This window comes from Leptopilina heterotoma, unplaced genomic scaffold (assembly GCF_015476425.1).
Source record: "Leptopilina heterotoma isolate Lh14 unplaced genomic scaffold, ASM1547642v1 Lhet_60, whole genome shotgun sequence".
Lineage (NCBI taxonomy): Eukaryota > Metazoa > Arthropoda > Insecta > Hymenoptera > Figitidae > Leptopilina > Leptopilina heterotoma.
The window spans coordinates 5,612,416-5,634,450 of NW_025111138.1; the positions used below are offsets into that span (position 1 = coordinate 5,612,416).

At 25.2% G+C, this 22,035-nt stretch overlaps 2 protein-coding genes across 4 annotated transcripts; one reads left to right on the plus strand and one right to left on the minus strand.

Moving 5' to 3' along the window:
* Positions 1–141: 141 nt before the first annotated feature.
* On the plus strand, positions 142–21,077 carry LOC122509495 (ubiquitin-conjugating enzyme E2 T-like). 3 transcript variants are annotated; one of them, XM_043623617.1, is made up of 2 exons: positions 142–417; positions 20,506–21,077. In XM_043623617.1, the coding sequence occupies exon 2, from the start codon at positions 20,512–20,514 to the stop codon at positions 20,983–20,985; it is 474 nt and encodes a 157-aa protein (XP_043479552.1). In that variant the 5' UTR covers positions 142–417; positions 20,506–20,511; the 3' UTR covers positions 20,986–21,077. The 3 variants fall into 3 exon arrangements, with proteins under 3 accessions (XP_043479552.1, XP_043479551.1, XP_043479550.1); XM_043623616.1 differs by lacking the exon at positions 142–417 and adding an exon at positions 2,452–2,590; XM_043623615.1 differs by lacking the exon at positions 142–417 and adding an exon at positions 19,768–19,923.
* Positions 514–19,493, minus strand: LOC122509489 (CD109 antigen). The gene is made up of 9 exons (XM_043623608.1): positions 19,428–19,493; positions 19,177–19,266; positions 17,949–18,281; positions 15,178–16,071; positions 12,264–13,276; positions 5,142–7,291; positions 4,776–4,969; positions 4,323–4,603; positions 514–2,627 (listed from the first exon to the last, which is right to left on the minus strand). The coding sequence occupies exons 3-9, from the start codon at positions 18,275–18,277 to the stop codon at positions 2,425–2,427; spliced, it is 5,064 nt and encodes a 1,687-aa protein (XP_043479543.1). The 5' UTR covers positions 18,278–18,281; positions 19,177–19,266; positions 19,428–19,493; the 3' UTR covers positions 514–2,424.
* Positions 21,078–22,035: the final 958 nt, after the last annotated feature.

Genomic DNA, 22,035 nt, shown 5'->3' on the forward strand with positions numbered 1-22,035 from the left:
CTAGATATAAAGATGTAATTTAAATTTTTATTTTTTTATGTTGGCTAAACTGTAAAGGTTAAAATAATGTTGGGTTGGTATCACTTCTCATCACGAGTATTCCGCGCAATTCTGCGAATTAAGTTTTAACGGTTTTAAATAACTTGAGCAAAATTCGTCTACACCTTTTAGTATTTAATTAAGTTTTAGTGTTTAATTAACAAATAGTGTTAATAATTTTGTATTTTTCTTGAAGCGTTTATTGATTTTGTCAATTGGTACAAAGAATCAAAGTGAAATTCAGTGCTTTTTTCAAGTTTTTCCCTTCATAGAATTCAACACTTTTTGGACGATCTCAAAAGGAAAAAAGGAAAACGAAAATCATTTTGGATTTACGGAAATTGGTAATTTACTTCTAGTACTTCTAATCATCAATTGGTAAGTCCATATAATTTTGTAATTGTTCTTTTTGTTTTGATATTTGCATCGAAAATTTGATACAAAAAGGGTAAAAATACAAGAAAACTACATACATTAATGTATATAATCACAATCTTTTGATTTATTGTAATTACACTGTTAAAAGTCAATATACAAAAGAGTTGTATAATTATGAGTAAAATAAGATCTGCTTTCTTTTAATATAATAATCAAATTCCGACAATTCAATTTAAATCTGATTTTTCGATTGTTAAGTCGGTAACTTTGTTGTGTCAGTAATTAAACTGTACAAATTTAATTGATCGATAAAGAGCTAAATTATTATTTTGCTGTACAAACTGGAGGCACTAACTACATTTTTATAGACTCTTTAAAAACTTATTTCGAAAATTTTTCGTGTACGTACATTTTGCGTTAATAAAAAAAAAGACGCGTATAACATATTATAGACGATTGTGCGTAAATGATAAAATGTACATGTTATCTCGTTATAAAAATATAAATCGACGATAGTATGAAAAACTAAAATTAAATTTGAACACACTACAATAATAAGTTTTTTTTGTTTTGGACGGCCTTCTAGACATTATAATAGTTGAAGGAGCTATTAGAATATGAAGATCATTAATTGACAATAATTTGTACTATTTAAAAAACTTTCAAGATCGTGGATCTTTCTTAAAAAACTACTTTGTTTCCTTAAATTTAATGGCGAGTTTATGTAAACAATTTTTGTAAAGAAGCTCTTTTTAACGAAGTACTATAGTAAGCTCCTTTTTTTCAATAGCTCCTTTAACGTAATTTAAATTTATTATTATTAATTCAGTTTGGACGGACATTTTTATTTCAAAATATTCTTTTGGTACCTTAAAAGTATATCTTAAGTTACATTTGATCATTAATCAAATAACTTGTTAAGTTTTTAAAATAAAAACTTGTCGCAATACTAAATAGAAAAACTAACATAGTTGAGTTATTTTAACTCAATTATATAAAATACAAATAATTATAAAAAACCATTAGCTTTGGTTTGTTTATGTGCAATTATTAAAATTTAACAAACAGTATTCCAAAAAGAAATTGAGTCCTTATAAATAACTCTTGACTCCTTTACATAAATTTATAAATGACGTGGATTTGTATAAAAAACGATCGTAAACTATTTTTTTTAAGCGCAATAATGAGAAGATCTTAGAATATTACAATTTATCTCGACGTAATTAGTGACTTATTGTCTTGGACGGTATCAGATAAAATGACTTTCTCTGTTTAAGTCTATTATCAAAAATCTAAAAATTCAATTCTCCCTTTTAGGAGCTATGAATGTTATAATTGTTATATTCACAAAAAACATGAATATATAAAATATATTTAAAAAAAATTAAAAATCCAAATATTAAGGCACAGTTTGACCATTTTTACGGACAAGGCTTTTTCCTCGGTAGAATAATATTTATAATTTAACAACAAAATAATCAAATTATTTCTTTTTCGTAATTTCTTTTTACTAAGGCATGAATGGTTGGAAGATAAAATCAAATTATATTTCCATTATTAATTAATTGCATTATGGAAAAATATATAATACATATTTTACTATGTATATTTTCTCTTTCCTTCTTTTATAATCTCTTGTGATTATAATAATCATTACAATAATCGTATATATTTAATAAAATTAAAAATTTTAATATTATTCAAGTCTTCATTATTCAATTTAACATAATATAATTTTAGAAAAATTATAACAGGCCATAGAAGCCTTTTGAAGGCTTTTTTTCTAAAAAATTTTTTTTTGGGAAAAAGAGATTCTTTTGCTTTGAAAATGTCGAATTATTTCCATTCTTTTTGTTATAGTCTTTTTATGTTGTAATGATTTTTATCAATTAACGATTTTTTTTTAATTCGCGTGGTCTTACTTTTTTTATGCTTATAAATATTGCAGGTTTCGTGTCTTGCAAAATTTAATATTACAGTCTCCTATAAAATTTGGGAATTGTGATTTTAACTTACGCTAAATTCTTGCGTTCGGAAATACCTCGTTAGAATGACAACGAGAGCAGAGCATAAAGTGAAGAAACTCGGTGATGTTATTATTGTCGCAATATTGTAAATTGGACAGTATGGACATTGTGAACTACCGCAAACTTCGCAAATATTGAGAAGATAGGTAGGCAGTGAATCGAACATTGTCTCGTTGAAACGTTCTGAAAAATTTAATTCAAATTATTTTTAAATGTTCTCTTTATAATTTTTGCATTTTTAATTATTATTTTATTTTATTTAAAACTTGAAGCATATCTACCTATAAAAAAATTGGTAATTGTGTCGAACTTCCCTCAATTAATGACAAAAATTTTAATGAAATTCTTTTAAAGATCCAATTATTTTTAATAAAATTATAGGAAATTTCAATTATTTTATATTTTAAAACTATTATATTATACATTTTAACAATTTTGAATTAAAATTCTTAGAAAATTCAATTATTTTCTATAATTTTAGTATAATTATTAAAAATATCCAGTTATTCTGTGAATTTTTAACTAGAAATCTTCAAAAATTCATTAAAATTAAAAAATTCAATTATTTTCAAAAATTTGAATATAATTTAGAAAAAATCAATTAGTTTTCAAATTTTTAACTCAAATTTGTGAATAATTCAATTATTTTCTATAATTTTAATATAATTGTTTGAAATATTCCATTATTTTGTGAATTTTGAACTAAAATTCTTTGAAAATTCAATTATTTTCGTCAAATTTCATATATTTTAAAGAATTCATATATTTAAACAATTTTAAATTAAAATTCTTAGAAAATTCAATTATTCTGTGAATTTTGAACTAAAATTCTTCATAAATTCAATAAAACTAGACAATTCAATTATTTGCAAAAATTTTAATATAATTTTTAAAAAAATTCAATTATTTTCCATTATTTTAATATAATTATTTGAAATATTCAATTATTTTGTGAATTTTTAAGTAAAATTTTTTGAAAATTCAATTATTTTCCTTAATTTTTATATATTTTGAAGTATTCAATTATTATTTTAATAAATTTTCAATTAAAATTCTTAGAAATTCAATTATTTGCAAAGATTTTACCTAATGTATTTAAAAAAAATTCAATTTGTTTTCGAATTTTTAACTAAAATTTAAGGACAATTCAATTATTTTCTGTAAATGTAGTGTAATTATGTAAAATATTCAATTATTAAATTAAAATTCTTTAAAAAATCAATTTTTGTTTAAATTTCAAATGAAATTATTTAAAAAATTTTATTATTTTCAATAAAATTTTATAAAATTTCAATAAATTAATAATAATTCTTTAATAATTTTTTTTTTAAATTCAAATCAATTTCAAATCTTTAAGCAATTTAATTAAAATTTTTTAGAAACGTAATTTTATCAGAATTATAAATAAAATTCTTTAAAACTTAAATAATTTTTGGAGTCAATATTTAATTATTATTAATTTCTTCACAACAATTAAAATTTTTCAAAAATTTTAGTTTAAAACCTTTTGAAATTTAACTATTTTTGAAAATTTACAATATTTTTTAATTGAGTTAATTAAAATTAATAACTTTAGGAAAATTATTCTAGAACTTAAATTATTTAAAGTAAATTTAATTATTTATGAAAATAAGAAAAAAATATCTTATTTTTTAAAAATTCATTATGATTCAAAATTTTTTACAGAAAATAGAATTCAAAGAGAATTTAAAGTTTTTATTTATTTTAACACCAGAAACTAGAAGTTTTGTAGTAATTCTATAATTTTGTTATTTTTCCAGTACTTTTGATAAAACTTCCTAACTTTTCTCTGAATTCCCTAATTTCCCTGATCGCAACCATGATAATATTGAAATATTATATTTTTTTTATACATACCAGGCGCATAATAATCGTAGACTCTAATCGGAAGATATCGAGACATATTCGCAACTGGGAACCATCTTTCCAATGTGAATTCAACACAAGTTTCTTCCTCATCGAGATAATCAAAGTAGAATAAAAGTTTTTGGTCCAGGAATCTCGCTCTCTGCAAATTTCTAATATCTCCCGTTCGTACGTATCTATCGAGATTTTGCTGTTGAATCATATAACCAGTTGGAACAGCAACGTCCAAAACTGCCATTCCCGATCGAATTGATTCATTTATATTTATCCATCTAAAATATTGGGGAAAATTTCGTTATTTGTTAGTCTTCAACAAAATAATAAATAATAAATAGTAAATAGTGATTTCACTATTTACTATTTATTATTTTGTAGTAAAATAAAATATAATTGTAAATAAATACTAAAAAGTACAAAAATACTAAAAAGGATAGCAAGCATTACCTTTGGCAACTGATGTAACTAATGTGAGACTGATTTCTTCCATGGAAATTGGCTCTTGTACGTAAATCGAAAGCCTTAACTGGAGGCTGTGTCTGATATCGGACATTATCAACATTATATTGAACAGTCATCTGCAAAATTGCGTAACCCGCTCCTTGTGCTTGCACTTTAACAGTTCCCCAAGCTTCCGGAATCTAAAATTATTTTTTTATTTAACATTTATATGATTGATTTTCGCTTTCAAGACTTGAATGAAAATTCTATTTTGTTCTCAAGAAGAATAAATACGAATATTCTAAATAATAATTATAAAAAATGATTATCGAATTATATGTATTTAAATAATTAAAATATTCAAACAATTACCTCAACTGACTGGAGAGTTGCTAGATTTTTACTGTTAACGTGTAGAGTTTTAGTGATGCCCGGCAAAGATGTTGCCTCGATGGTGACTGTCAATTGTGTGACTTCTCTCAATCTTTGAGTTTGTGTGTAGTACATTAAAGCTTTCATTGCCCAGGCAGTGTCCCTCGTCGATGCCCAACCTCCGTCCGTTAATCTCTGAGAATTTAACCATCTGACAATTGGCTGTATAAAGAAAATCTGTTGCTTAGCTGTGTACAATAACAATGCATAGGCCGTTGTTTCAATATTCTCCGAATCGTATTTATAAGGCAAACGTGGCAGTAAAAATGGTTTTTGATTTTCAATTTTCGTCGGTGGCTGCGGAACAGCTTCTCTACCCCAATACTTATACTCTCCTTCGTTTCTCGAATGTCTGTTTAAAATTTCAAAAGCCTCGTCATAATTACTCGAACCCTTCTCCTTGAGTGCATAGGCGACAATTGCGATTTCATAAGGTTGTCCAAATTCTCTCAAATAGGACATTTTTGTTTCCAACCATCTCGCGGCATTATCGGCTGCCAATGCGACTCTAGTTCCTAATCCACTGGATAAATCTTTAACTGAAGATAAAGTGATTAGAACGTGTGCAGTGAGGGAGATATTTCTGAAACGATAAAATCCGTATTCGTCAATGTAAGTCGTGTTCATTTTTCTATCAGGTAGCCAAGTGACTTCGTAGAACGAGCCCTCCTCTGTTTGATGTTGCAAAAGCCAGAGCACTGATTTCGCGACCATATCGGGATCGATGTAAATATAATTTTCATACTCGTAATTACTGGCAACTTCTTGAAAGACTTGAATAGTGTAGGCAGTGAGCCATACGCTTGGTGACGATTGATTCCAATCGCTACGAAACAGACTGAACGAGCCATCAGGATTCATGAAGGAAATTTGCTTCTGATACATAATATTCATGTAGTGGAAACTCTCCTTCTCTTGGGTGCGATTTCTCAAATTAACAGCTCGCATATGAAGCGTCGTGAACAAATGAGCGGCGAAATTGAAAATATTCTGCTCCCCACAATCCATTGGTAAAGTCAATAAACTCGTGGCATTAACTGGTATCGTTGGGAAAATAGGACCAACAACATCGCCAACAATACTGATTCTCGCCTTATTAGAACTGTAAACATAGTAACGATCTTCCGAATACGGAATAAGTGGTGTCTCCGTAATATTAACGTGCATATATTGAAAAGCATAAGCTCTGTTACTGAGATCCAAAAGAACGGACTCGTGACGAAATTGTGGAATACCATCGGCCTCAACGTGCACAGTTCGAGTTACGGAATCACGACCAATAAGTGCATTCGCATAAATATGAACCGTAATATCCCCAAGTCTCGTGGGAACAATCGGTAGATAAACAATCGCAACATCTTGTTTCTTAATCCAAACGAAGAATTGATGTTCTCCAAACGAAGTTCGTGGATTATACGACTTAACAAATCCATTTTCTTCCACGTGGACAAATTTAAAATCATTCGAACCACTCAGACCAATAGTTGCCTCGATATTATTCAGTAAATAATTGAAAACCGACACTCGAATACCAATTTGTTCTCCCTGTTTGATTTGCGTTGGCATTTCGACGTTAATAAAGAATGGCAAAATTCCCATATAGTCAATGGCTCTTGGTAGCATTCCAAAACCAACGCTGGGACTTATACTGAAGGCTGTGATCATCCAGTGAACGGGACGACGAGGAACGTCGATGTTGAAAATATAACGACCATGAGGTCCAATGTTGACGTCCTTCCAGAGCCACATGTTCTCATATTGACGTTGAATACGATTGAAACGATATTTTCTGAATTCGGAAATATCTGTTATGTTCGTGTGAAAACATCGTGCTTCGTCTGTACCGTCTTCGCAGTCGAATACACCGTCGCATTTCTTTTCCAAACGATAGCAACGTCCGTTTAAGCATTCACCGAAACCGAGTGTTCGATTGCAGACTTCGGGTTTACGATAAATTATTGCGTCCGTGAAGACGACGAGTCCTTGATATTCAAAAGTTCGATTCACATCGATTCCGAAACTTGATGAGGGGAAATAAACCAATTCATCTGGATCGCCATCATGGAATAACCAGGTGTGACTGTGTGTACCTGGAAATTATTATATATAATAATCGTCGTGATTCCAGATTTCCGGATCTCTGTCCACACTTGAAGTTAGTTATAGTTATTCTTTTGTTTTTTATACGTTTTGATAGAAAATAGAAATATACATATACATATACATACATACATTATAATAATCGTAAGTTTCCTTTCCGTTAGCAAATTATCTGCATTCATTTGTTTGTTTTGAAAATTTAATTTTGTGGGTTAAGTATTGGCATTTTTTATATATTTTTTAATGTCAAACTTTTTAATGTGGAAAATACTTTACTTATTAAATTGTCTCGACTCTTTGGTAAAAAATCTAAAGTTATCGAAAATTATCAAAAATTCAAAAATCCGAATTTCTTAAAATTTAACATTCTTTCCTCTCTTTTATAAGATTTAGCTTCATTATTTTTGTGCTTTTGAAAAAAACTTTACTTATTAAATTGTCTCGACTCTTTGGTAACAAATCTAAAATTATCGAAAATTATCAAAAATTCAAAAATCCGAATTTTTTAAAATTCAACATTTTTTCCTCTCTTTTATAGGATTTAGCTTCATTATTTTTGTGCTTTTGGAAAATACTTTACATATTCAATAGTCTCGACTCTTTGGTAACAAATCTAAAATTATCGAAAATTATCAAAAATTCAAAAATCTGATTTTCTTAAAATTCAATATTTTTTCTTCTCTTTTACGGGATTTAGCTTCATTATTTTTGTGCTTTTGGAAAATACTTTACTTATTAAATTGTCTCGAATCTTTAGTAAAAAATCTAAAATTATCAAAAATTCGAAAAAATTCAAAAATCCGATTTTCTTAAAATTCAACATTTTTTTTTCTCTTTTATGGGATTTAGCTTTATTATTTTTGTGCTTTTGGAAAATACTTTACTTATTAAATTGTCTCGACTCTTTGGTAAAAAATCTAAAATTATCAAAAATTCGAAAAAATTCAAAAATCCGATTTTCTTAAAATTCAACATTTTTTCTTCTCTTTTATGGGATTTAGCTTCATTTTTTTTGTGCTTTTGGAAAATACTTTACTTATTTAATAGTTTTGACTCTTTGGTAAAAAATCTAAAATTATCAAAAATTCGAAAAAATTCAAAAATCCAAATTTCTTAAAATTCAACATTTTTTCTTCTCTTTTATGGGATTTAGCTTCATTATTTTGGTGCTTTTAGAAAATACTTTACTTATTAAATTGTCTCGACTCTTTGGTAAAAAATCTAAAATTATCGAAAATTATCAAAAATTCAAAAATCCGAATTTCTTAAAATTCAACATTTTTTCTTCTCTTTTATGGGATTTAGCTTCATTATTTTTGTGCTTTTGTAAAATACTTTACTTATTAAATTGTCTCGAATCATTGGTAAAAAATCTAAAATTATCGAAAATTATCAAAAATTCGAAAAACCGAATTTCTTAAAATTCAACATTTTTTCTTCTTTTTTAAGGCATTTAGCTTCATTATTTTTGTGCTCTTTAGAAATACTTTACTTATTTAATAGTCTCCACCCTTTGGTAAAAAATCAAAAATTATTAAAAATTATCAAAAATTCGAAAAATCGAATTTCTTAAAATTCAACATCTTTTCTTCTTTTTTAAGGCATTTAGCTTCATTATTTTTGTGCTTTTGGAAAATACTTTACTTATTAAATTGTCTTCACCCTTTGGTAAAAAATCAAAAATTATTAAAAATTATCAAAAATCCGAAAAATCGAATTGCTTAAAATTCAACATTTTTTTTTGTCTTTTATGCCATTCAGCTTTATTATTATTTGAATTTTTATTCAAGAGAAAAAATGGAAAACTGAAAAAATTTAGAATTTTTTAAAAATTACAGGCCTTTTCCATGATTTCCCTGATTTCCAGAAGCCTCTTAAAAATTCCATACCATTTTCATGATTTTCCAGATTCTGTAGGAACCCTGCTTTTGTCTGACTTTCTTCTAAATTATCGAATTCAGTGATTTCTGGGGTGAATTTGGTTAAGTTGTAAAATGATTAATTTCTATTTGAATTCGTTTTTTTTTAATGTAGAAAATCTGATGTTAATTTAATTCTTTTTTCGTTATGCACGGCAAAAAATATTTAGCTGGATGAACTACAGATTTCACTTTAGTAGCGAAATTATTCAGTGCTTCAATTAATACTTTCGTTATTCTAGAGAAACTTATCGCTATTTCAAGTAAAACTTTTTTCATTGTGTAATAATTATTATTTCTTTGAAAAGTATTTAATTTAAAATGGCTTTATAAAATAAGCAATGCAAAAGATGATCCAGATACTAATTGTAATTGTTCTAGCCATAGTTTAAGTCTAGTAATGTAAATTCTATTTAAATTGAGACCATTGAGTGAAATTATTTGAATTTTAGTTAGTTAAATCTCTTTGTTAGGTTATAATAATTATTTCTTTAAAATTTTTTAAATTGTTTAAAATAATAGCAGCCCCATACAACATTCCCGCGCGCTTGCGCGCGGATAGTTTGGCTAGTAATTGAATATTCTCATTAACACTTCGAACTATTCGAAAAATGTTAATTTTGCTATAGAAAATTTATTTTCATTCTCATAAAAAATGAGAAGGTGATGTTTTATTAAATATTCGCAAATTATTGCATGTGTGACGCTCCGTGACGAAATTTCCACTTGTTTGAAGATTTTTCAATTCGTTACTTACGAAAATTCGTTTCAATTCAATTAAACTAATTTTTCTTTCGGAAATATAATTCAATTCAATACAAATTCAATTCAATTATCTTCAAAAAATTTAAAAAAAACATATTTTCAAATATACCTATTTTTAAAAGAATTTCTCAATTAAATTATTTAAAATATTAACAATTTTGTTAAATATATATATATTTAAATACTTATTGTTTACATTTCCACGGAAATTAAAATTTTCAATAAATTTCAATTTCAAACCTTTTGAAATTTAATTATTTCTAGAAATTGATACCGTAACTTCACCAAAATTCAATTATTTTCTAGAATTTTCAACTAAAATTGTTTATTAAATAAATTAGTTTTGATTATTGAGAAAATTCTTTCAGAAATTAATTAATCAAAAGAATGTTACTTAAAACATTTCAAAAAATCAATTGTTTGCAATTTAATTTTATTTATTTAGTTAAAAAATTAATTATTCGAAAAATGTTCAATTAAATAATTCAAAAATTTAGTTAATTTAAAAAAACTTGAATGGAAAGTTCTATAATCTACTTCTTGAAAATTTTTAATTTAAATTATTCAAAATTTAAGTTTTGAAAAATTTCGATTGGAAAACATTTTGAAATTTAATTATTTAAAAAAATTTCTATTAATAAACCCTCCAAATTATTGTTTAGAATTTTTAACTAAAATTTTTCTCTAAATCAAACTGTTTTAATTAATTTGAAAAAATTCTTTAAGAATTCAATTATTCAAAAGACAAAGTTTATTTTAAATACTTCTAAAAATCAATGGTTTGCAATTAAATTTTATTTATTCATTTATTTAAGAAATTTCAATTATTTGAGAATTTTTTCTATTAAATTAAAAATTCAATTAAATATACAGTAAGAAAAGCTATCCGTCAGTCATAGGAAAGTATGGGAATCGCATAAGTCTGTCTCACTCCCACTCATGGGACATGACTGACGTGGTAGGTTTTCGTACCATATATTCAAAAATTCAATTAAATTCAATAAAAACTGAATAAAAAGCTCTAAAATCTTACTTTTTGAAAATTTTAAATGAAAATTATTCCAAAAAGTTTTCAACAATTTCAAATTGAAACATTTTTTTAATTTAATTATTTCTTTAAATTGCTACCAGAATTTCACCAAAATTAAACTGTTTTCTAGAATTTTTACTTAAATTCTTTTTTAAATCAATTACTTTTAATTATTTTGAGAAACTTGTTTCTCAAAAAAAAAAAAATGTTTAAAAAAAATATAATAAAAAATGTTTAAAATCTTACTTTTTGAAAACTTTTACTTAAAATTATTCAAAATTTCAATTTTCAAGAATTTTAATTTGAAATTATTATGAAATTTAATTATTTCAGAAAATTTCTATATATTTCTAACTCTTCCAAATTATTCTCTAGAGCTTTTAACTGACATTTTCCTTTAAATGTATTATTTTTAATAATTTTCAAAAATTTTCAAAAAAGAAAAATTCTTCGAAAATTTAACTATTTAAATACAAAAATTCAATTTTTTTTATTGAAATTGCAACTGTAACTCTTCATAAAACTAAACAGAAAATTTGTAAAAAACACAAAAAATCAGAATTTCTGTATCATTTTCTAGAATCAATTGTTTACAATGAAATTAATAAAATTTCGAATATTCGAAAATTATTCATTTAAATTTTTTAAAAATTTAATTATTTCATAAAGTTTTTACTGATAATTCTTTTAAATTAAATGAATATTTGAATATTTAGCCAATTTCATAAAAATTGAAATGAAAATTTTTCAAAATCTTTCTTCTTTGAAAACTTTTAATTAAAATTATTCAAAATTTAAATTTTCGCAAATTTCAATATAAAAACTTTTGAAATATAATTATTTTGAAAATTTTCTACTAATAACTCTTTCAATATTCAATTAATTTCTGGAATTATTAATTAATAATAATTTTTAATATTTTCAAAGATCATTCAAAAACCAGAATATTTGTATCACTTCTAGAAATTTGATATTTTTGAACTACTTCGGATAAAATTCCCTAATTTGTCCGACTTGTGACAACTCAGTTGTTGTCAAAATTCACAAAAATCTAAAAAAAAGTCCAATTTTGCTGAAAAAAAAGTTCAAAAAGTCGAGTCGAAAAAATCTTACCACCCGAGGCCTGTTAATAAAACAAGAACAAAAATCAATATTTTTTGTCAATTTAGTGGAAATTTTTAAGAACTAAGGTACTTTTTGTCACCGAGCGTCACACGTTAAAATATTTAAATATATTCAAATACTCACCATTGCTTTCTTCATCAAAATGAGCCATTTTTGAAATAACATTCGCGTAAGTTAATTCATTTCCAGCTTGCATTGTGAAAAATGATCTATCAATTCCCGAAAGACCAACATAAGCACCAGGTTCTCCATAAATAGCAACCTCAACATTTTCTCCAGTTCTTGCCTTTCTGTTATTAATCAAAACAGTGAAATTGTTTCGTGAAATTCCATTAACCGGGAACGTTAGAGAATCAGCAATCACTTCACCATAGCGGCCAACATAGTAGACAACAGCCGTAGCCACTGGTGCCATTTCAGGACTCAATGGCACAGCAAATGTTCTAATATTATGTTGCATATCGTCCTGTCCACTCAAGAGAATTAACCCCTTCGACATAATAATATAATTAAACGCATCAATATGGAAATTTGTCTGCACATGCAATACAAGATATTCTCCCACTTTTGGCTTCTGTGTGGACGTTGAAACTTTAATGTTCTTATGATTCGGCGATTCATGAGCCAAAAGAATGAGTTCCGCTGTCGCTGAATGTCCCTCGCCGTCTATCAGAGTTGCATAAACTTTCATTGAAGTCACTTCGTTGAGAACTTGTTGTGCTCGTTGTGGATTATCATTTACTCCAAGTTCTTTGGCGAGATCCATTTTTAAAAACCATATGGCATTATTTTCGGCTGTTGGTTGTATTGTTCTACTGTCCAAATTCCTTCGACCCGATCGCATTTCGACGTCTGCACGAATGTCCAATCTGGCTCCCCAAAGTTGACTCGGTCTCAATGGCGAGCCATCGTGAAATGATGAGATGAGATTTAGAGGAAATGGCATCGCGGGTTTGAATACTTGTGGCGAATCACCGGCGAAGTGAATTTTTATTGTTGAATTGTAAATTCGTGCTTTCGAATAACCGACTATTACTTCTTCGAGAAATTTCTCTCCAACAGTTGCGGTTATTAGAATTTCCATCCCTTCTGTACTCGAACCGTATGAAATTAATTCTCTCAAAGGATATTGAAATCTGAAAAATTGCAAATAATGGGAATTAAAATTTTTGTAAACAAAATCCTTCGAACAAATTTAAACAAATTCGAACAAAATCAGCCTTCACATTTTTTCATCTACTAAAACCTACTAATTAATACTTTTTTTTAGATTTGTGAAACTAAAATCTACTTTTTTCTATGTTTGAGAATTTGCACTACTTTAAATTCGCTAATAATTGGAATAAAAGAAATATTCTCAAAAATTTTAATAAAATTCTCTCAATCAATTCAATTATTTTCAATATCTATTATTTTAATAGAAACTAAATTATTTAAAACTCAATTTTCAAAAAAAATTTCGAAAAAATCAATTATTTAAAAAAGATTTAATAAAGTTCTTCACAAAAAATAAATAAATAAACTGGTAATTTAATTCTAATAAGAGAAAAATCTTCAAAAACGGAAATTAAAATTTTTTAAAAAATCTACTTTTTTTGGATTTTTTATTAAAATTTGTGAGCAATTAAGTGTTTTCTTATTTTTTGTAATTAAATTTCTTTATAAAAATTTTATTATTTTTTAATATTTTCCAAATCTTCCAGTAAAAAATCCAATTATTTCTGAAAATTTTACACAAAATTTCAATTATAAATAATTAAAAAATATAGTGTCTTTCAAAAATGATTTAAAAATAATTTTCAAAAACTATTTTTATAAATTTTTTTTATCATAATTATTTAGAAATCAATTATTTTTAGTACTTTTAATTACTTATATTTAATAATTCACATTAAAAATTTTTAAATAGACTCATCTTAGTTCTCAAGAACTAAGATATTGAAAAATGTTAATTTCAATTTTTATGAAATTGGCTAAATATTCAAATATTTATTTAATTTGAAAGAATAATTATTATTATTTCTCAAATATTCAAAATATTCTTTAATTAAATTACAAACAATTGATTTTAAAAATACTGCAAAAATTTTGGTTCTTGTTGTTCTTTAGAATTTTTTTTCTATTCTTATGAAAAGTTACAGTTGCAATTTTAATAAAAAATTGAATTTTTGTATTTTTATAATCAAATTTTCGAAGAATTCATGGAAAATTATTAAAAATAATTGATTTGTAGAGAAGTTTAAAATTGCAGAAAATAATAAAATACCGCTAGCGTTATAGTTTTTAAATTGAAATCTTTAAAAATTTTAATTGCTGTAAAAGTCTAATTAATTTTTAGATATTTATTTTAAGAAATCATGCATTTATTATTTTCCTAAAAAATTAATAAAGTTTTGAATAATTTCATTTAAAAATTCTAAAAAATAATTGAATTTTTGAAGAATTGCAATTGTAATTTTTAAATTAATTTATTATTTTTATAAAAAATTATTATAAAGTTTGGAATAATTTTATTTAAAAATTTTAAAAAATAATTGAACTTTAGAAGAATGTTTAGTAAATAATAATTTAATTTCAAAAGGTTTTACATTAAAATTATTATTTAAAATTTTTATTTCTATGTGGAAAAATAAATAATAATAAGGTATTTATTTAAATATTAATTTAACAAAAATTATTGCTGTTCTGAATAATTTAATTTAGAAATTCTGAAAAACTTCTGTTTTTGAAACATTGTAATCAAAATTTTTTGAAGTATGTAGTTGAATTCAACGAAAATAATATTTTTAAAAAATTGAAACAATTGGAAATTTTGTCAAATTTCTTTGACATCAATTTTATATTTGAATGAATTTTGTTTTTTTTTACTTTTAAAAAATAATCGTTCTTTTGAAGAATTCTAACTAAAAATCTGGATAGTAGTTGGAATTTTAGAAAAATTTAAAATTGAAGTTATTAGCAGGATAAGAAAAGAAGTTGACGAATTTTTTTTGGTTAAATTCGTAAAGGAAGTTTTGTTGTTGAAAAAATAACTCACCTATAGGTTCCATTGAAGAGTCGAAGAACAGGGACTCGTTGTCCTCTTTCGTCGTACATTTCACGTGATGTTTTGAACCAGGATGGATAATATTCGTCAAATTCCATATATCTCTCGCGAACATCTTGATATTGTGTAGTACTAGTCGTGTAGTATTTATTTAGATGTCGAATACTTGCCTTTAGGGTTAAATTCCCCCGTACCGGTGCACCGGAAGTATAATTCGCCTGAACTATACCATAAACATATGGATCAGTATCGAAAAAGAAGGCCGGCATCGTAACATTAACTTCAAATCGTGTCTGATAGTATTCCTCCACAGAGAAGACTTTTCTCTCCTCTTGACTTTGTGCGATAACTAAAATTGTCCAATTTCCATAAACGGGCTGATCGGATAATTGATAAGTTAGAGAAACTGTTCCTAAATTACTCTGTTTGCTGAGCCAGCGACGCATTTTTCGATTGAATGGATCCAATATGTGAATTTCAACAGGATCATTGAAAGTTTTTAATTCCGTGTTTATTGGTATTGTTCGAAAATGCACCGTTTGTCCTTGCATGTAAACTGGCTTGTCGGTTTGAATAAATATTGTCATTGATCTTTGGGAGAATACCAATTGTGTTTCGTTCAAAAATGCTTGTCCACCAGTTAAACTGTTGAACATTCCGGCAACGCGGAGACGATAATTTCCCACGACTGAACTCGCTGGTACTTGTAGAACTAAAGTTTCGGGAATTCCTTCTTTTACTTCGGAATGATCTTCTGCTACTTCGACACCATTTCTTTGAATTGACGCCTGCACCACTATTGGAAGAGCACTTTGAAGAACGTTCACTGCCACTCGATAAAGATGTCCGGGTCTCACCATTCGAGACGCTACTATGAAATAAGTTCTGAAAAAATAGAAATTACAAATTAGATATCATAAGCTAAAAATTACGAATTCAAAATTCTTATTCAAAAGTATTAAAAATACAATTAACGTATTATTTTTTTATTAATATTTCAATAAAATTTTTCCCGAGAATTCAATTATTTTCAAAAATTTAAATACATTTCTTCGCAAGAATTCAATTATTTTAATAAAAATAATAAAATTCTTCGCAGAAATTCAATTATTTTCAAAAATTTCAATACAATTCTTCGCAAAAATTCAATTATTTTTATAAATAATAAAATTCATGGCAGAAATTCAATTATTTTCAAAAATTTTAATACAATTTTTTTAATACAATTAACAATTACTTTTAAAAATTTTAAATAAAATTCTACATAAGAATTTAATTATTTTAATACAATTTTAATATTAAATTCGTCGAAAAAATTTGCAAGAATTAAATAATTGATATAAACAATAAAACAACAAGAAAATTCAATTATTTTCTAAAATTTTAATAAAATTCTTTTTAGAAATTCGATTATTTTTATAAATAATAAAACTCTTTGCAAAAATAAAATTATTTTCACAAATTTCAATACAATTTTTCGCAAAAATTGAATTATTATTTTTATACATTCTTCTTCACAAGAGTTCAATTATCTTCATTAAAAATGAAATCCATTACAGAAGTTCAATTATTTTCATAAATTTCAAAAAATTACTCACAAGAATAAAAAATAACTTTCATAAATAATAAAATTCTTCTGCGAAGTTCAAATATTTCCAGTACAATTTTAATAAAATTATTTGAAGAAATTCAATTACTTTAAAAAAATTTTGAAAAAAAATTCTATGTACTTAAGAATTTAATTCTTTTAAATACAATTTTAATGTTAAATTCGTAGAATAAATTTGGAAGTATTACATTATTGATATAAACAATAAAATTCTTCTCATGAATACAATGATTTTCATAAAAAATAAAAATCTTTAGGTGAATTAAATTATTTTTAATTTAATTTTTGAAAAATTTTTTCACAGGAATTTAATTATTGTAAAAAATTTTTTGAATTCATATAAAAAAATTCAATAATTTTCATCTATAGTTTTAATTAAATTTCTTAAAAGAATTTAATTATTTAGTAAAATTTTATTAAAATTCTTTCAAAAATTCGATTATTTTCATAAATAATAAAATTGTTTGCAGAAATATAATTATTTTCAATACAAATTCAATAAAATTTCTGTCAAGAATTTAATTATTTTTTTTATAAACTTTTATTAGGTAAATTCTTAGCAGAATTTCAATTATTTTCAAAAATTTTAATAAAATTGTATATAACGATTAAGTTGTTTTCAGTAAAATTTTAATAAAATTCTTTGCGAAAAATTTAATTATTTTTAATACAATTTTAAGAAAACTTTTTGGAAAGAATTCAATTATTTTTAATGAACTTTTATAAAATTCATCTCAGAATTTCAATTATTTTCAAAATTTTTTTATAAAATATTAATTAAATTCGTCGAGAAAATTTGCAAGAATTAAATTATTTTCATAAATAATGAAATTCTTTGCAGGAATACAATTATTTTCTATACAATTTTTATAAAATTTCTCGAAAGAATTCAATTATGTATTCTAAAAATTATTTTTAAATTCAATTATTATTTTTAATAAACTTATCAAATTCTTCCAAAAAATTCAATTATTTTTACAAATAATAAAATTTGTACGATTTAAATTCAGAATCAATTAAGATTTTAGTCGATAAAGTTTGTAAAATGGATGCCAAAATTTAAAAAAAAGGTGATAATCTGTGATCCTTGCGAAAAGAAATCGAAATTTTCTTCTTTTTAAAGAAACAGAAAGAAACTTTTTTTTTCACTCACGCTTCTTTAATAATAACATCTCCCAGTCCAGAACTTTTAAAACTTCCATATCCGATATTCGAGTCTTGTGTCAAAGGATTATTGTTATAACTAACTCCAGAACCTTGATCTCTATCTTGATTTGGTCTGTAATTATTGGGAGAATTTACACCGTAATCCGGACTTTCTGGTCTATATCCAAATGGTGGATTTTGATTTCTATCGTCGAATCTTCCCCATGGTTGTTGAGTTGATATATCGTTTCGATTAAATTGATCCTGATTCCAATCTGTATCGTACTGGGCTTTTCCAGTTGTTGATATTACTGCCAAAAACAGTAAGACCCACATTTTCCTGTTAAAAAAATCACAATTAAATTACTATTATTGAAATATTTAAAATTAAGTAAATAAAGAGCAAAATTTATAATAATTACAATAATTAAGTAATTTTTACTGCAATAATAATTATAGTAATGAGGTAACATTCATTTTAATTGCAATAAAAAATATTTAGAAAATATTCTTTCATAATATTCGAAAATAAACCTAAAGCAACGTTTTCCCTCACTGTAATTAATGAAATGACTCATTCATACGATCATTACATGAAAAAAAAAGTCTAAAGTAAATAGAAATGAAATTTTATTTAAATTTTCGAAAATTTAAATAAAATTTAAAAAAAATTTAAAGAATTAATTTACATCTGCCAATATCTTATTCTTATTTATCCAAAAGTTCTAAATATGACAAATTTTACCTAATCTGGAATAAATTGAGTCTTATTTTTTATAAGTTTACAAATTTCTCATTTTGTTAGCTTTTTTAAATATAATAAATAAGTCAAAAATAATTTTAGTTTTAAAGTTAAAAGAAAAGATTTTGAAAAATTTAATTTTTTCAACTATAAAGAAAAATAGAAAATAACAAAATTTAACTTCTAATTAAAAAAAACTAATTATGTATTGTTATTTGAAAGTGATCTCACTCGATAAATACCATGCCGTTGACGCCCTTAAGACATTTAATCAGATCTACCGCGCTGGGGGAATTTAATTCATTTATATCTATATTTTCATGAATGTAAAATTTACAAATTTTAACAAAATAAAATAGGGAAATTTGTAAATTAATTTTCTTTTAATTTTCTAATTGTTAATTAAAAAAATATTAATAGTAGAAGAGAAATGTTTGCGTCGCGATGAATGGTCAACGCCCAAAATATATCTGTATGCAAACGTTTTACCTACCTGCTTGCACGATGGCGTTTCTTCCTCTTTTATGTGTCACATATATCAGAATCGAAATTATTCACTTTACCCTGAGTAATTCACTTTTCCCTAGAATAATAATTTAATTTTTAAATTCAATAATATATTGCACTTTTGAAGCAACTTTGTTCATAATAAAAGAATTTTTCTTAACACTCAAACTTGTACTTAAATAGTTATTTTATGAGTAACTATACCATTACTATCCTATAGATGATGGTACTACTTACACCAATGTATGATGAATGTATGGTGTATTGCAACTGTATGCGTATACAAGGTGTACAATCATCTACTATACAAAACTCCCACATGCGCCTGCATACATTAAACATTACTGTACTCTATTATGTCTGTCCCCCTGTGACAAATATTTTTTCACGCATATTAAATTAGAGGGTTTTTTTTCTAATTCCCTCAATTTGAAATTTTGTAATTTTATATTCTTTCCAAAAGGGATTTTATAAAATTTCCCACGGTTCCACTTGTTTATTTCTTTCTACTTTAGAATTTCAAAGTTTGCTAAAAGTAAACTTTTTTGCAAATTTGTGTGTACGGCACTGACGTCACTTGCGTGTTGCGTATTTTTCGTATTTTTACAATAGCAAAGTGTTTTTAATTGTCACCACGTTGTTATGGTTGTAACATTTTTAAACAACAAGTTTTTTTGTTTATTTAAGAAAAAAGGATTGTTTATAAAATAATTATAAAAGATTCTGCAATTCAGTAAGTATTATAATGTGGTACTTGACGAATTTTTGACGTAGAGAATGCAAATTATACTTTTTAGGTTATATTTATGCCCGGTACTTTTGTATTGTTTGTATTTATTACCTGCGTAATGAATATATACTGTGATAAATGAATTAATCATTAATTAATTATAATTACTAATATATTATTATATTTTATAAATAATCGAGATATTCTGACCTCACATGAAGTAAGAGCCTTTCGATTTCAAATTGTTTTACAGCTCAAATTGTCATGTCAAAAGTTTGAAAATCATTGAAGAATTTTATTAAAATATTTGAGAATAATTAAATTCCTTCGAAGAATTTTGTTGTTTATGAAAATAATTGAATTTTTGCAAAGATTTTACTATTTAAAAAAATAATTCAATTGTTCCGAAGGATTTAAGAAAATTTTTGGAAAATAATTGAATATTTTTTCCTGAAATTTTATTGAAAATAATTGAATTCTCGCGAAGAATTATATTAAAATTTCTGAAAATATGAACAATAATAATTAATTATGTACTTAATAAGTGAATATTATTTACATTTCTGATGATTTATATTTTTCTAGTTGAAAATGACAGCGATTCAAAGAAATCGAATAAAAAAGGAATTGGCCCGTTTATCGGAACACCCACCAGAAGGAATCTCTTGCTATGCAAAAAATGATAAATTGGATAATTTAACTGCTGTTATCATTGGACCTAATGGCACACCCTACGAAGGTGGATTATTTCAATTAGATGTGAATATCTCCGAAAGATATCCATTTGAACCACCGAGTGTGAAATTCGTCACACCCGTTTATCATCCAAATATCGATACAACAGGTTTAATTTGTATGGATCTTTTGAAAATGCCTCCAAAGGGCGGTTGGAATCCAACAATATCTTTGGAAAATCTCCTAACGGCTGTACAACTCTTATTGGGAAATCCAAATCCAGATGATCCTCTGATGGCGGAAATTGCCGACGAATTAAAATACAATAAAGCGGAATTTGAACGAAAGGCAAGAATGTTTATGTTAAGTAATTCGAACAGTAAAAATTAATTATTAGTAAAATTAAATTAAGCTTACTATAAGTGGCGAAAACAGTTTTATATTTTTTTAAAGCGTTTTACAAATAATATAATATATAAATATGTTTGTTATTAATATTCTTATCTGCAGAGGCCATATTTTATTTCAGTGGGTTCACAATTTAATTTCGCTTATATTTATCTAAATTTAAAGCAAAAAATTTGCCAATAAACAATTTAATATAAATCTTTTTTTTATAATAGCATTCCAACTTGTAAACGAATTTATAATTTTTATCAATATTATTCTTATAAAGCATGAAAGTAATTCCTCTTGCGGGAATATTAAGCTTTCTTTTTCAATGTCGGATAAATTTAATAATTTCGGCTAAGTTTACTAAATTTAGCTAATTTTGCCAATTTCAGCTAATTTTACAAATTTCACCTAACTTTACAAATTTCAACTAATTTTTCCCATTAGTGAAAAGAATTTTCCGCTATCTTAACAATAAAATTTTGCACCAATTAACCTTTAATCGAAAGAAGTCAACAGTTTATCTTTTTCGAAAATAATTAACTTGAAGCAACAAAATGTGAACACACGATACGTATATTTATTTTCTTAAGCCTTCAATCTTATTCTATAGTTTTTATAATATAATATATATAAATGTGTCTAGTACACGAATAAAAAAGCTAAATTTATCACGAAATGCCCATCCGTATACTATTTTTTTTTCTTTCCTTTGTATAACAGATGTGTAAACAATTTTCAAATCGCCTCACGCCTAAATTAATAATTTGCTACAAAACAATAACAATGTTGTTCGAATTGAGCTACGAAATTATTCAACTATTTTATTTTTTCAATTATTATAATATTTATAATCCCATATAGCGATTTTGCTTCCTAGAAGAAAGTATTCTTTTTTTATTCGTGTCTAATTATTTTTTTTTTCAATTTCATTTATTAAAATAAAAATTTAATTTAATGAGAAAAATATTTTTTTTAAAAATAAAATATCACTTTTTTGGGAAATATTGATATGTTTTGATACTTTTTACATTCGGGTAAAAATGA

What these genes read in the sequence shown, in the direction of transcription:
- LOC122509489 (XM_043623608.1), bottom strand. Translation starts at nt 18,277, where the DNA reads ATGTGGGTCTTACTGTTTTTGGCAGTAATATCAACAACTGGAAAAGCC. An exon ending in CTCTTCAATGGAACCTATAG is followed by an intron (nt 13,277 to 15,177) that starts GTGAGTTATTTT and finishes GCAATTTTTCAG; the next exon opens with ATTTCAATATCCTTTGAGAG. An exon ending in AGTTACATCAGTTGCCAAAG is followed by an intron (nt 4,604 to 4,775) that starts GTAATGCTTGCT and finishes CCAATATTTTAG; the next exon opens with ATGGATAAATATAAATGAAT.
- LOC122509495 (XM_043623617.1), top strand. Translation starts at nt 20,512, where the DNA reads ATGACAGCGATTCAAAGAAATCGAATAAAAAAGGAATTGGCCCGTTTA.